General features: G+C 44.2%; 1 protein-coding gene across 1 annotated transcript in view; it reads right to left on the bottom strand.

Annotated features, from left to right (window-relative positions):
• The window catches only part of DHCR24 (24-dehydrocholesterol reductase), a 106,720-nt gene extending 97,408 nt beyond the window's left edge, over positions 1–9,312 (bottom strand). Inside the window, exon 1 of the mRNA XM_069232613.1 lies at positions 8,946–9,312. Within this exon, the coding sequence (XP_069088714.1) occupies positions 8,946–9,176 (231 nt within the window). The 5' untranslated portion in view covers positions 9,177–9,312. The remainder of the gene's footprint in view (positions 1–8,945) is intronic.
• Between the last annotated feature and the right edge of the window lie 6,236 nt (positions 9,313–15,548).

The raw sequence follows: 15,548 nt of genomic DNA, 5'->3' as shown, positions 1-15,548 counted from the left end.
TGGGCAGTAACAGGGACTGCCTGCACTTGGTATGGGCAGAGTCTCACTTGAGCAGCAGTCTGCGCGTGCAGGCTGACGTGGCAGCTCTGCAGTCTCTCTTTTATTTGGGGTACTCAAGGTGACACAATCAGTGCTGCACCCCGGGTGCCCCCTTTACCACCCTGGTCCTGGGTACCATTTACTGTGGACTTACAGAGGTGGTAAGGTGTTTGCCAATTGGCCTATGCAACTCAATATTTTACTTTAAGAGAAAGAGCATTGTTACTAGGACTTGGTTTGCAGGCCTCGGTACACTAACAGGTCAAAAACCACAGCATCTGGTGCAATATAGTTACTCAGGGGCAAACACAGATTTCAGTCTCAGGAATGTATAATATTTATTAGGAAAGCATAGTGTCATGCTAATCCCCACTGTGACCTACACAGCTCACAGCTTTTCCTTTGTGTAGGCATGCTATTCAGTGCTGAAAATGGACATGCCTTTTTCTAATTCCCTTTAAAATCAATATCATTGCACCTTTTAAACTAGGTGATGTTTGTGCTCTTTTTCCCCCTCAAAATACATTTTGACATGAAAACACAAATGAAGAAAATTCTGAGAACTATGGGTAGTAATTTATATATTTGTCAGAATTACAGAAGGTTAGTGAGAGAAAAGGTTCACATCTTCCCACACCCCAAATCCCAGTGAATCCTCCGTTCAGACAGCATGCACGAGGCCTGTGCCAGATGCACTCATTTCTTTTTCCAGCAATTCTGAACTGTCATAGGGCGGCCAAAGGAAAATCTTCAATGCAGTAATGGGACAGAAATGCCACATCTCCTTTGGAGATACTGAGCAGTGGAGGACAGATTTACATTACCCCCTCATTTAAGTCCTCCTTGTTCCAGTCCTGTCTCAGACAGGAAGGTTCACAATGCCACAAGACGGAAGGTCCCTTTTGTCCATGCTCACATAAAACCCCCTTGACAGCTATCACTTCCTGTATTGCCTTCTGTTCTTCTGCAGACAACATATTTTTTTTGTATTTTGTGAATGAGCTTTTGTACCTGTTCACTGCCGTCACTGGGCACGGTAGTTGTAGATGTGCTGATCATCCATGTGCTGGGGGGTATTTCTTGCATCATGGCTGGGCTGCTTGAAAACCGTCCAGGGTATTATGGCCCGTGGTCAGTGCAATTGCACGTGGATCAGAATGTGGGAAGGTGCACTGTTTCTTGGCAGCAAGCAGTTGGGTCTTGCGGGAGTTCATTGCTAAGCAACTATAAACACGCAAGGGTACTGCATTAGTGCACTGCTTTTCCCTGTTTTCAAAGTGGACAAAGCCTCATTAGGATAAGCTTTTTTACTCCCAGCATACCACTGATGATGCAGGTGATTTGCCTTTTGATTAAGTAATTAAGGACATCTTGTTTGAATGGAAAGATAGGAATAAAGCTTCCATTCCCTGCTTTCTAAACAAGACATAGGTAATCAAAGACTCTGAGAAGGACTCTCCACAGACACTCAAGGTTAACATTGTCTTGGCTTTGATGACTTCTACATCTAACCTTGCATCGGAGGATTCCACTCTTTCCAAGGTAGTAGAAAAATGGAGGCTGTCCTAAAAATATCTTAAATATCTAATTCTGCACTAAGAGAAAATACCTATGCAGCTTAGCCTACAAGTGCTACTCAGAGCTCTTCAGTCCTTGTACGAATGCATTTAGAAGAATGAGGATCCTTCTAATATATTAGCCAACATAAAACTGGTCTCAAATTTCCTTTCAGATGCATCCTTTGATACCCTATGGCAGCAGCAGCCTCTACTGGAGCCACAGCCTCTGGTTGCAGACTACTGGGGATGAAATCTACTGAGAGAAATCTAATTCAAAAACTACTTTTCAGGGGGGCAAAGCTGTTTGGTAGTGATCTTGATGATATAGTACATAAAGCAGCAGAGGAAAAGAAGGTTTCAAACCATTCTAGATTACTTCTGGAAAGAAGCCATTCATGTTTAAATGTGCTTCTTGGAATTTCCAGGACAAAGAACTGTCTCCCTTTTGAGGTCAGGCCCATGGCTTGAGGGCCACATTTGGAAATAAAACCTGACCTAACAATGCTACTGGCCAAGACCAGTCCCATATATTTTCTATACTGTAGTTGGAACAGGTTTAAGCCTTTTTCGTCATCACTGGAAGGTTTATGTCACAGACCAATGGGCCACTATGAGGCGAGAATAAGATATTGAATCCCATTCATCCAAGTACAACTTCAGCATCATTTTAAACCTACTCCGTTGCCTAATGAAGTCTCAAACGCTCAAGCAGTGTGGCTAGAAGTTTAAGAAATGATGACAAAGAAAGCAGTGATTCCAGTTCCATTGGATTCGATCAGGAAAGGATTTTATTCAGTTCTGTTTTTGGTCCCCCAAGGCAGATGGACGACTAAGCCTGGTATTGTACTTAAAAAGCCTCAACGAATATGCATCTGTAAAGACATTCAGGTAGTTTACTCTCCAAGGCATCATTCCTTTACTGCAGGAGAATGATTTTAGTCACTCTGGATCTTCAGGAAGCATAATTTCATATTTCAATTCATCTATTGAGTCAGCAATTTCTTCGGTTTTCTGTAAAGGATCAAAATTTCCAGATCGATCATTTTGTCTGGCAATGTCCACCCTGGTCTTCACCATGATACTATCTTATGTTATTACACACTTCAATTATGTGGAGTCACAACCCAAAGCCATCAACATAGACCCCACACACAGCCCCTATGTGACGCCCTTTCCAACCACTTCCTCCACAAAATCCTGGACATCCACAACAGCTTCATACCACACACACCCACCAAACACACCCCTCACTCACCCAACCCAACCCCCACTCATGACCCCCCCACCACACACTAAGAAACCGAAAAAAACATGAACTCCATCCACTCCGGTTCCCCCTCCGACCCCTGCCCACACAGCATCTACAACAAAGCTAGCCCAACCATCGCCCCCATACTCTACAACATAATCAACTCCTCTTTCGACTCCGCCACCTACCCAGACCCCTGGAAGCACGCGGAAATCAATGCTCTCCTAAAAAAAAAAAAAAAAGCAGACCCGTAGATCCTCTCCAACTACCGCCCCATCTCCCTCCTCCCTTTCCCCACCAAGGTTGCAGAGAAGTTAGTCAACGCCCGCCTATCCCACTTCCTTGAAGCAAACAACACTCTTGACTCCCACAATCCAGGTTCCGCAAAAACACAGCACGGAAACCGCCCTCATCGCATGCACTGACGACATCAGGACCAAAGTCGACAAAGGCGAGACCGTCGCACTCATCCTCCTAGACCTCTCCGCAGCCTTTGACACCGTCTGCCACCACACTCTCCGCACACGCCTCCACAACATAGGAATTCGCCACAAAGCCTTAGACTGGCTCACCTCCTTCCTCACCGACCGGACCAAGAGTCCGCCTTCCACTCCAACACTACCAAGATCACCTGCGGAGTCCCCCAAGGGTCCTGCCTCAGCCCCACACTCTTCAACATCTACATGATCCGCCTAGCCAACATCCTCCGAGCACACGAAATCACTATCCTCTCCTATGCAGATGACACCCAACTCATCCTCTCCCTCACCCGCAACCCCACCACCGCCAAAACCAACCTACACGCCGCTCTCCTCGACACCGCCAACTGGATGACCACTAACCACCTCAAGCTCAACTCAAACAAAACCGAGATCATCATCTTTGGCCCCAACAAAACCACATGGGACGACTCCTGGTGGCTCACTGCCCTAGGCCCCGCACCCACCCCCGCAAACCACGCACGCAACCTTGGCATCATCCTTGACCCCTCCCTCTCCATGACACAGCAAATCAATGCTCTAACATCCTCCTGCTTCCACACACTGCGCACTCTAAAAAAATCCTTCAAATGGATTCCCCAAGAAACCAGAAAGACAGTCACCCACACACTCATCAGCAGCAGACTAGACTACGGTAACGCCCTCTACGCCGGCACCACACTCAAACTCAAACGCAAACTCCAGAGAATCCAGAACACAGCTGCACGCCTCGTCCTTGGCCTCCCCCACCACAAACAAATCTCACCACACCTCAAATCCCTTCACTGGCTCCCCATAGACAAGAGAATCACATTCAAGATCCTCATCCACGCACACAAATCCCTCCACAACACCGGCCCAACCTACCTCAACGAAAGAGTTAACTTCCACACTCCCACACGCAACCTCCGATCAGCCATCCTCGCCCTAGCCACAGTCCCCCGCATCCAACACACCACCACAGGAGGCAGGTCCTTCTCCTACCTCGCCTCCAAAACCTGGAACTCCCTCCCCACCGACCTTCGCAAAACCAAAGACCTCCTGGTCTTCAGAAAGAACCTCAAGACATGGTTGTTCGATCAGTGACCCTCCCTGCCCACCCCCTGACTTCCCCCCACCACCCCTGCGCCTTGTAACCCTCACGGAAGAGTAGCGCGCTCTACACATTTTTTTGATTGCTTGATTGACAATATTTCCACTGCTTGATGATTGGTTGCTTTCTGTCCCCTCTCTTTTCAAAGCTCAAGAGAACGTGACACCAGAGTTCTGCACCAACTGGGCTTCATAATTACCAAATATCCATCCTTCAACCCTTTCAACCAAAAATCCATCCTTCAACCCTTGTGTGTATTGGGGTGCAGATCAAACACTCTCTGAGGGCATCTACTCTTGCCTCCACAAAAGATGACAGTGATTGAACACACCACCTCTCAGCTCCTGATGCAGTGTTCTGCTACATCATGGGTTTGGCTACAAACTCAGGGACTATTTGCAACCACAACTTCAATAGTCCCTTGGCTCAATATCATTTGAAACCTGTGATGGGTCATTCTAACCTAGTGGTCTCCAGGCACGCACAATTACATATCCCTGAAGCTGGGTTGGTGAAGGACAATTTGTCAGCAGGATTCCAGCTAAAGTATCCAACTCCAATCCAATTGACCACAGATGCCAGCTATGAGGTTAGGGGGAGACACTCATTGAGACAGAGTTCAAATCTCTTTGGAATCATGGGAGAGTCATCCCTCATCCAATTGGAGGGCACTATCTGCAGTGTGGTGAGCAGGCGTTCACACCTCACTTGGAAGGAAAGAATGTCTTAGTGAGAATTAACAACGAGCCCACAAGGTATTACCTCAATCGCCAAGGCAGCAAGAAGAGCAGGGAGTTAAATCAGGTAGCGGATCCAAGTTTCGCCTGGACAAAACTAAATTCACTAGCTTTGGGAGCAGTCTACTTCCAGGAATGTTTGAAGTATTGAGTGGACAGCCTGGTTGGAATCTTCCATCCTCAGTGAACTACCGTCTGTCAGCTCGAGAATTCAATTGAATATGTTACAACTTTGGGACAATCTGGTGAATTTGTCTGTGTCACCTCTCAACAGCATTCTTTCAGTGCTCTGCTCGGAGAGTCTTGGTCAGTAGACATACTTTTGATCCCTTGGCCTCCTGTATCCCAGATTGCCTTCCCCCAAGGGTGCTTCAGACGATTTGGGGACAAAGAAGCAGGGTGTTGTTGGTGACGCCACTTAGTCAATGGCATCCATGCTTCTTCCTTCCGATGACCATGGCCAAGGAAAAACTTTTACATCTCTCAATTCAACCATCTCCTCTCCAATATCCATTCTTGCCTGTGTTGTCAAAGAAAGTACCTTAGGTTAACGTCTTGGTTCTTGAATGGATAGCTCTAGAAAAAAAATAGATGTTCACAGGTGGTTGCCTTACATATTCAAACTTCTAGAAAGCCATCAACCTTATGCTCTTATATAAACCCTGGAAGTACTTTGAAAGGAGAGGGGGGCATTTAAAAAAAACCAAGACACATCTTCACTTTACCCTTTTAACAATCTCGAATTTCCAAGAGATTTTGAAAAGGGATTAGCCCGTTCTCCCCTTGCTGCTCAGTGGGCAGCAATTAAAGCTCAAAGTAAGGGAAGACTGTTCCAAGATAACATCTCCAGTAGTCTAACTGCTACAATGTTTTAGATTAAAAAACCCAATAACTCACAATCCAGTGCCTTCTTTGCACCTTTCTCTTGTTCTAAGAATTCTTCAACAGCATGCTTTTGAGCCCTTATAACGGAAATGCCATAGCTTTCTGCAAAAACAGTGTTTTTAATGGTGACTACATAAGCCAAGAGGGTGGGTGAATTAGGTGGTTTGGTAGCTTCCTTTCCCTATTTGAGATTTTTTTCAATTTGTTTTGAATTTGTTCCAAAAATTCTCTCTCACTTTCATTTCACACAAGCCATTGTCATTCCTGTGTTTGAAACGCAAATTCAGAGGTTCAAATATCCCTAGATGTAAAAAGACCTAGAACCATTAATCTGGACTGCACTAAAGTGTTTTTGTCATATACCTTGCTTTTTGCTTCCTATGGTTAAGCCTATAGAGGTAAAAAAAAGCTATATCACAGACCATCAGTAGGTGAGTCAAGCAGACCACTGTTCAGGGCTGTGAGTCACTGGATGAAATGGTACCTTCTCTCATTCAAGCTAGCTCACCTAGAGCGGTGTCAGCATCTTGGGCGGAGGAGGGTGATGCCTCTCTCCAAACGATAGTCGAGTGGCAACATGGACCTCTCATCTTAGGTTTATGAAATATTATAGGCTTGGTTTGCCCTTAGGTAATTTTGATACCTCTGTCTTGAAGTCAGCAATGACACAATTGTTGATATTCCTATTGAATTATTTTTCCAGCATCTTTTTGCTGTTGCATTTTTCCCACACTAGTTATATTCTCATTATGTTAGGTCTGGAGCAAGGAGGACCTAGATGAGGCTACAAAGCTTTCATTACTTACCAGTAATCTTCATTACCCCGATTCACAGCCCCCCTCACACCAGTCCAAAACACTACTTGCGCACCTCCAATAGAGCATTTGTAACATACATGAAGTGATGGAGGGGGGACGGGGGAAGAAGTATTTATATGAGCATGGTCACAGAAAAAATGTATAGCTAAATGGACCTTTGCTCTTACTGCATGGTGAAACTGCCTGTTGGAGGCGGGATTGCCTCATTATATTAGGATAGGTATGAGGAGGAGTACGAGTCAGGGTAATGAAGATTACCGGTAGGCAACTGAGCCATTCCCACCCGTAACCTATGAGTGGGAATGCAAGTCAAAGCACTGACTTGGAAGGGCCCTTTAATGGCAATATGTGCCAGCACATAACAATGGGTAATGTCGATACAGAAGGGAGGGCGTAGGAGTCTGCTGACAAAAACCAGCACCCATGAGAGCATCCCAACTGGAACTGGTCTGCAAAGCAAATATGATAGAATGGTTGATGCCCTGTATTTCCAATTCATAAGCAAAATCTGATTTTTTTTAGAGTGCCCTGTTAGTGACTAGGAGTGCAGTTTCATTTAGCATAGTGTTTCAGGAATACCAAAAAGGCACAACACACAAATATGTAAAGCAGTAAGTTAACCTGCTTGCGATCAGCAGTCTAACTCCCGTTGCGGCTCGCGGAACAGGTTGGGAGGGCAATAAAAAAAAAAAATTGTGATAAAGAAAATAAACACTTACCTCGATCGCAGTCGCATCGCTCCATCCACTCCTCTGCTGCAGGGTCAGGTTCCCAGCCTTGCCTGAGGCCAATCCTATCGCTGCTCGGAGCACTGTTAGGACTGGCTGGTGCATGCTCTCTCCAGCCCAGCTACTGTGTTGCAGGGCTGGAGAGAGTCTACTGCGCATGTGTGTTAACCGGCCCGAGACGGCTGGCTAAACATACATGGTCACTGAGGGGAAGTGTTGTGCAGTTCCCCTCACTGCTCCTCACCCCCGTGGGCCCACCCCTTTACAAGAAAACAATAATAAACACAGTTTATTAACGTTTTCTTGTAAAGATTCTGCAGCTGCCGCTGCTGGTAGGAGGGCAACACTCCTCTGCCCTAACAGAGGAGCCGCCCATGACTAACCCAAATATTGAAAATAATGAAAGGAATTAACTCTGCCATGAATAACTTAGAAAGCTGAAAGTAGAACCACAATCATGAAAAGAAAGGGCACCACCAGGGGCCTACCTATTAACAGTGCAGCAGGTGCTGCAGCACTACGGCCCAAGGTTGTGAGAGGCCCACTTCACTCCAAGCACTGCCTGTTTTTCAATTCAAAAAAGGGAAAGGGGGGGGTCCAAATCTCCTTGATTGAATTAAGATCCATGACACCCTTACTGCTTTACACATTGTTTCACTTAGTGAAGAAAAATCAAAGAATGAACAATGAACAAAAGAAAAAATTTAATTGAACTTGAAAAGTACATGTAGTCAAGTGTGGGTAGCACTACACCCCTGTAGTCAACTAAGCGCTTGCCAGTAAACTAACTTTCTGAATAGCGCTGTACCTTCACTGGCCTGGGAATGTGCTTAGGCTGACTGAACATCTTCCTTGCAAGAAACAATGTGCTTCCTAGTCATCTTTTCTGAAAAAGTAAAAGATCTAGAATTCTAAGTATTGCTGCTTCTTAAAGCAAATGAAGATTACCGATAAGTAATCCAGGCATATCATTGCATTTGGGTAAATAGAGTTTCGATAGTCTCACTGTAAACACAACTATAGATCCCTAAACGCAAAAAAATGGAGATGGAGATGGCGATCTCAGCACTGCACCACGATTTCCTCACTATAGTATCACTCAAATGTCTTCTCTGAAGTATGCAAATGTCACACACAAGCACACTACGGGTAAAAAAAAAATGCACACAGTAAACTAAAACCGATGGATGCCAACTACTCTTGGCACAAGTCAAGACTGGAGATGCCACACTCAAGGCAAATTGTTGCCACTTTGTAGCCCACAATGTCAACTGTTGAGCTTCACAAACCCCATCTACCTCTCCGCCTCGGACTTTGGATAGCACGGCCCTCTTTTCTCATTGCCTTGTGCCTCCTACCTGAGCCTGGATGCCCCGCACGCGCTCGTCGTGCAGCTTTGGGGCGCTGCACATCTTGAAGACCAGCCAGGCCCGCAGGTAGTAGTAGATGTCGAAAATGACGGACAGGGGTAGCAAGAAGAGGCAGACGAAGATCCATCGGTGATGCACGAGCACGTACTCCAGCCCCCGGGCGCGGAGCCAGACCAGGCAGAGCAGCAGCAGGACACTCAGGTACAAAGCCGTCTCCATGCTTTCGGGGGCCAACGCGGGATAAGCGGTTCGGTGTCTCCACACACAGCAAGAGCGATATGTCGCCGGTCTTTGATCTCTGAGCAACGTGACACCTCCACTGGTTACACACCCCGCTATCTATCTACACTATCATCTCCCACCTCCCTCACTGCAAGGAACCCAATCACCGTTGACCGTGAAGGCACACGTCCTCATCTTCGTCTTTCTATTGGTGTGAGCTGCTGCCATCAAGTGACACCAGAGTGGCATGGCACCTTAAGCTGCCCAATCGGATGGTTCGAAAGGCTCGGACCACGCACTTGGAGAAAGTGATTGGACAGGTTCCAACCTATCGCAGGACGGGCGGGTTCTCAGCTGACAGACTGATGGGCGGGTTAACGTGCCTTCCTCGTGGTCTGTTGTTGACATTTTCAGAAGTTGGCAATGATCACCGCAGAGCTGGAGTCTGCAGCTATCCATGCCTGTCTCGTGGAACACTCTTTTTGTACAAGCAAGTTTAAAAGTGCCTTAGAAGTGAAACCTTTTCAAGACCCATGGCGGCTATGAACCCCTTGCATTGTGCTAACAAAAATAAATACATATTTAAATATTAATTATTAAACATTATTATAATAGTTGCCTCTGGGTTCTACATTTGGCACCTGAAAAACTGAACATTTCTAAACCCTGCAACACGCGAACACCTACAGCAGATCCAATTACAATTTTGTATGTGCCCATATGAACTAAAGCGGTAGCAATATGGGTTAGACTTAGGTAACCTTCGAAAACCAGAAAACAGTCATGGAGAACTGAACGTTTTAAATGCAGGTACCTGTGTTACTACATAGGAAACACACACATAAAACACATGCGTACCGAAAACTTTCATCTATATCGCAACATGGATCAAGGTTTCCCTGTCAGTAGGTATCTTGCCCCGGGGTTACAGTAATGCATTTGAAACCCTACTTTGGTACCCTATCAATTCTTTAAGTCACATACCCTTTCTCATGGTTCATAAAGTAATAGTCCTTATCCCGTCAGACTCCTACTCTAATACCTCTAACACCCCTTCCCATGGCCTGTGTCCTTATCACATTCACCTCAGTGTTCTGTTACAACGCCCGAACCTAGTACTGTTGTGTTACTTTCCACCCTTTCTCACTTGACTCTGCTGAGGGCCTCAACCATGACGTTCACTGCCCTTCTCAGTCCCACCAAGCCTACTCCTGTACTCCCTTGACCACTAGATGTTTCTCTGTCTCTCTGATGGCACTGTCAACAGGTACATTTTGAAAGTGATGCAACATAACTAGCCAGTAAACAATGTGCAAGCAAGTCACTCAAGTAAGCCTACTTAGGTTCACTGGGATGCTATCTTAAACAAGCATTTGCAATACAATAGGTCTCGCATTTGCTTGAGGTAGAGCTATTGGTGTTGTAAATGCATAACTGGACTTTTATTGCCACATAAATTTGTCAACCCTGCCGCATAATTTGGTTCTCTCTGCCACATAATTCAAGTGGCAATGCTTATAACTAAACCACTTCAATTGAGCTTCTTCCTCTATCTGCAGCAAAAAATGAAAATATTGTTTTATTTATCACATTTTTAATATTATTATTTTGGGGCCCACCAACCCAGTGTGGGGACCCAGAGATGACCTCGACAGAAAGAGGATGTTGTGCGGTGAGTTATGGGCAAAAATGCTTTGTAAAAAGAATGCCCTACAAAGCTTTATGGGGCAAGTTTCCGATTGCAGCTATTGTAGTATCTTGACTTTAATGCTCAGAACAGCCCCTCGAAGGCACCACTATAAAAATAACATTTGGAAGAAACATGGTCATGTAACCATATAGTCAGCTCATAGAGAGCATAAACACATAAAAACAAAATGGCAGAATGTAATGCAGTGTAACCATATATTTAGGCCCTAGAGAGCGTAAAGCATTACACATTAACAGGCCTAGCAGGCCTACTAGAATAATATTACAAACAAGGCCCTTAAAACACAAACTACTTCCAGCAGTAAAACAAAAGCCATGAGAGAACTTAAAAAGACATTCATTGGTGGGAGGGGGTTAATATTTTGGGTTCCCTCCGCCAACCTAGTGTGGGTACCCAGGGATGCCCTAGAAAGTAGAGTGTGTCGCACTGAACATTTTGATGGTGGTCCCATTGTCCTAGGACCACCACACAGTTTAGTTATGGGGAAAAATGTTTTGTAAATGGAATGCGCCGCAAAGCATTATGGGGCGTTTTTTGGAGTGCTAGGAATATTGTAGTATCTTGGCTGTAATGCTCAGAACCTAGAGAACACCATAATAAAAATAGCATTTGTAAAAAACATGGTCATATAACCATACAGTCAGCCCCTAGCGAGAATAACAACATGAAAACAGAATGGCAGAAATCAATACATTCTAACCATATATGTAGCCTCTAGAGAATGTAGGGCCTTACACATTTTCAGGCCTAGTGGAACACTATTACAAACAAGGCCCTTAAAATACAACTTACTCCCCCTGTAAAAAAAAAAAAAAGTTCCAGCCACAAGAGAACTTAAAAAGTCATTGAATTGTGGGATAGGTTACTATTTTGGGGTCCCTCCAACCTAGTGTGGGAATCCAGAGATTACCTAGGCAGAAAGAGTGCAGAGTGAAGAGTGCAGAAACATATTTTGACGATGGTCCCATTGTCCTAGGACCCCCACACAGTGAGTAATGGGCAAACATGTTTTGGAAAAGAAATTCCCTGCAAAGTATTATGGGGAGATTTTCCAATTGCAGTGAATATTGTAGTAACTTGATTGCAATGCTCAGAACAGCCCCTAGAGGACACCATAATAAAAATAGCATTTGTAAGAAACATGGTGATGTACCCATATAGTCAGCCCCTAGAGTGCATAACGACATGAAAAAAAGAATGGCAGAAAGTAATGCAGTTTAACCATATATGTAGCTCTTAGATGGCATAGTGTCTTGTATATCTTCAGGTCTAGCAGGCCTACTGCAATAATATTACAAACAAGGTCCTTAAAACACAAACTACTCCCAGCTGTAAAACAAAAGTTCCAGCCATGGGAGAGCTTAAAAAAGACACTGAATGGTGGGAGAGGTTACTAGTTTGGTGTCCCCCATCCTAGGGTGGGGACCCAGAGATGACCTAGACAGAAAGAGTGTGTCGTGTGGAACGGTTTGGTGGTGGTCCCATTATCCTAGGCCCACCACACAGTGAGTTATGGGCAAAATGTTTTGTAAAAGGAGTGTCTCGCAAAGCATTATGGGGTAGGTTTCAGAGTGCTGCGAATATTGTAATATCTTGACTGTAATGCTCAGAACAGCCCATAGAAAACACCATAATAAAAAATCACGTTTGTAAGAAACATCATCATGTAACCATATTGTCAACTCCTAGAGGACAAAAGACCTTAAAAAGACAGCAAATGGTGGTAGAGGTTACTATTTTGGGGTCTCCCCAACCTAGTGTATGGACCCAGAGATGACCTAAACAGAAAGAACGTGTCAATCTGAGCGGTTTGGTGGTGGTCCCATTGTCATAGCACCACCACATGCTAAGTTATGGGCAAAAATGTTTTGAAAAAGAAATGCCCCGCAAAGCAGAATGTGGCAAGTTGCCCGGGTGCAGTGAATATTGTAGTATCGGGTCTCCACTGTGCAGGGAGAGCCGCGTTGAGGATTTCTGTGTTTTTTTCTGTTGTACAGTCTCCAGTTTGTACATTTTTTAACTGCTAAAAATTTACGTAAGTGGTAGTCATGTAACGCGCTCATCAGATCGAGGTTGTGCTATATGAAACTTCACGTAGTCATGTAAAGCGTTCCGATCAAGTTTGCGTTACACGAACCTTTTAAAAAATATAAATAAATAAAAAAGAACCCCCTTCAGCTTGCAGCCTTTGTGAGCAGACACCACAAAGAAACAGCGGGCGATCGTGCAATAATCCTTGTAAGAGGATCAGTCTCAAAGGCGGTAACAAAGCAGCCTCAAGGTGGGACACACGTTAAGCATTTACCTACAAAATCTAGGGAATTTTGAAAGGCAGGCCAAGGAACGAATGAAAGTGATGGGTGTGAGATGCGTGTGGTGCAAGCCCACAAATGTAGATTACAAAATGTTGAGAGACAGTGACCTGAAAACTTTTTGAAGGAAAATAGGGCCCATTTATGCATTTTTCCAGTACAGTAGTCACATAAATTTGCAAAAAGGCAGCAGAACTCTGAGAGTGAAGTCGTGAACAATCTCAATAGTGTTATGGTCAAGCAAGTTTGAACCTCCATCTAGTTGTTGAGAGCTTGAACTCACACCATTTTTAAAAACCTGGCAGATAAACTATGCTCTGTACAATTTCCATAACCATTGGTTGAAAAAGCAAAGGTTTTATAGGCATTTGAAACAATATGGCTATGCAAATTGGCATCCTTTTTTACTCATAACTCCTGCCTATGTTACATAATCAATCGTGCTTCTTCCTAATAGGGTGTATGACATATTTTAGGTTAATTATTTTCATGTTCGTAAATTTTCTATTTCTATTATTCCTATATACCATTTATGAAACGAAAAGAAAGTCCACCTATAAACAAATATCAACATGAAACATACTTTTACCTAGCGCTTCTCCACTTAAAATGGCTGGGAACCAGATTATTGTTTGGTGACAGATCCAAAGCTTGTCAGTGTTGGAGAGCACATGGAACACCTGAAGAAAGATGGAGGGGCATGGCGTCTGTTGCGGGAAATGGCACAACCTGGGCTAACAACTGTGTTGTTCCCAATTTAAATGGTGGCATAGCGTTGATCAGAGAGTGGTAGTTATTGGCTGGCGAAGTCATCAGGTAAAATACAAACAACCAACCTGCATGGACGTAACTGGGGTGGGGCACCCCCCCCCCCCCTAATAATTTCGTAGTTGGGCCTTGGCCAGGCAATATCAGTCAGATAAGCTATCTGCAGCCAGAGTTTCATGAAGTCAGTGTTGCTGCAGACTGGGTAAAGGTAGGCAAGCCGTAACTGAGTCAAGAGCCTGGCTTAGCGCTAAGAGCCAGTGCTTGAGCTAAGCCATGAAAATTGTTGGCACGATCAAGCAACAAAAATCATGCGAAAACATGATAAAGTTGCTTCAAAATTAAAAAAACGTGTAGTTCTTTAACATTCGGAAGCATTTCACTTTAGTACTTCAGATCATATCACTGCATTGAGAGGCATTTACTACAAGTCATAATTTTAAAACATTCAACTTAGAAACATTCAGACCTACCACCCCCGACTAGTACCACTAATTAAATCAGAGGCAAGTCAGTTGTTAAGTGTGCCCTGCAAGTCGCCTAAACTATATATATAGATGGAGCAATATTATAGTTATTTAAATCAAACATGAGTTTTTTGTACAACGCACTTCCTGAGCTTAGTCATTTGAAGGTACCTTTGTATGTCATAATGAAGGAAAAGGAGCCTCAATGAAATAAAATATTTGCCTTCGATTACACAATTTGTTCAAGCGGGAAAGTCAGGATTAATCCCAGATTTTCTGGTTTCCCATTGTGCAATTCAGCTAGATGTGCATGTGTTTCTCCTGCCCGTTTTGCATATCAGGCCACTGTTTCTTTGTTTTTAATTCTTAGCTCATGGGGTTAGAATGTAGGGGCAGGTAGATGACATATGAAAGTTGAACTCAGTTTTGGCTTGAGGGTCCGAGAGGACCTTGAGCTTTCAGTAACGTACCCACCCCTATGACATTGACAGGGATGGCAGTGTGACCTATGAAGATATTTTTGATTTGCAGGCAGAGCTGAGTGCATGGTTCTGTTCGGGTCTGTCCATTATTCACTCTACATCAGTATACCACCTGCAAGGATTAAAGTAGGCCGGGCCCTGCCAACTATCAAATGCACCAGTGATTAAAAAACTGTCTTTGAAATGGGTCCCTATTGATCCTAAGTTCATGTCTTTTACAGGTAAAAACAATTGTTCAATTCACAACAATGGCTGCAGAAAGACTTGAGGTAATCCATAAGAGTGATACAGTCCTTATTTGCATTTCAATTTAACTTCAGCTTGCATGTCCTAACAGTATTTACTTTTTTCACATGTGTTTTATTCGTTTTTTTCATGCATCATATGACTCTTCTTTTCTGTAAACAGAGTCCCCTCTAGGCATCTGGGCAAGTTCTGGTTGTGGATAAATAATCACGATGAGGCACCAGTGAGAGCTGTGCAGAAGGTAGTGTGACTTTCTCATACTGTCTGCCAGTGTTTCCTATAGGTATTTCGACTTTAGGCATATGCAATCCCTGGTCTCTCTGCAGAGCGTATAGAACGATGGACACATACGTGTCAATTGTAATTGTGATTTTATGGAGAAGTGT

This window comes from Pleurodeles waltl, chromosome 4_2, assembly GCF_031143425.1.
Source record: "Pleurodeles waltl isolate 20211129_DDA chromosome 4_2, aPleWal1.hap1.20221129, whole genome shotgun sequence".
NCBI classification, from domain to species: domain Eukaryota; kingdom Metazoa; phylum Chordata; class Amphibia; order Caudata; family Salamandridae; genus Pleurodeles; species Pleurodeles waltl.
The sequence above is the reverse complement of the archived record's forward strand: the minus strand, read 5'-3'. Positions and strand labels throughout refer to the sequence as shown.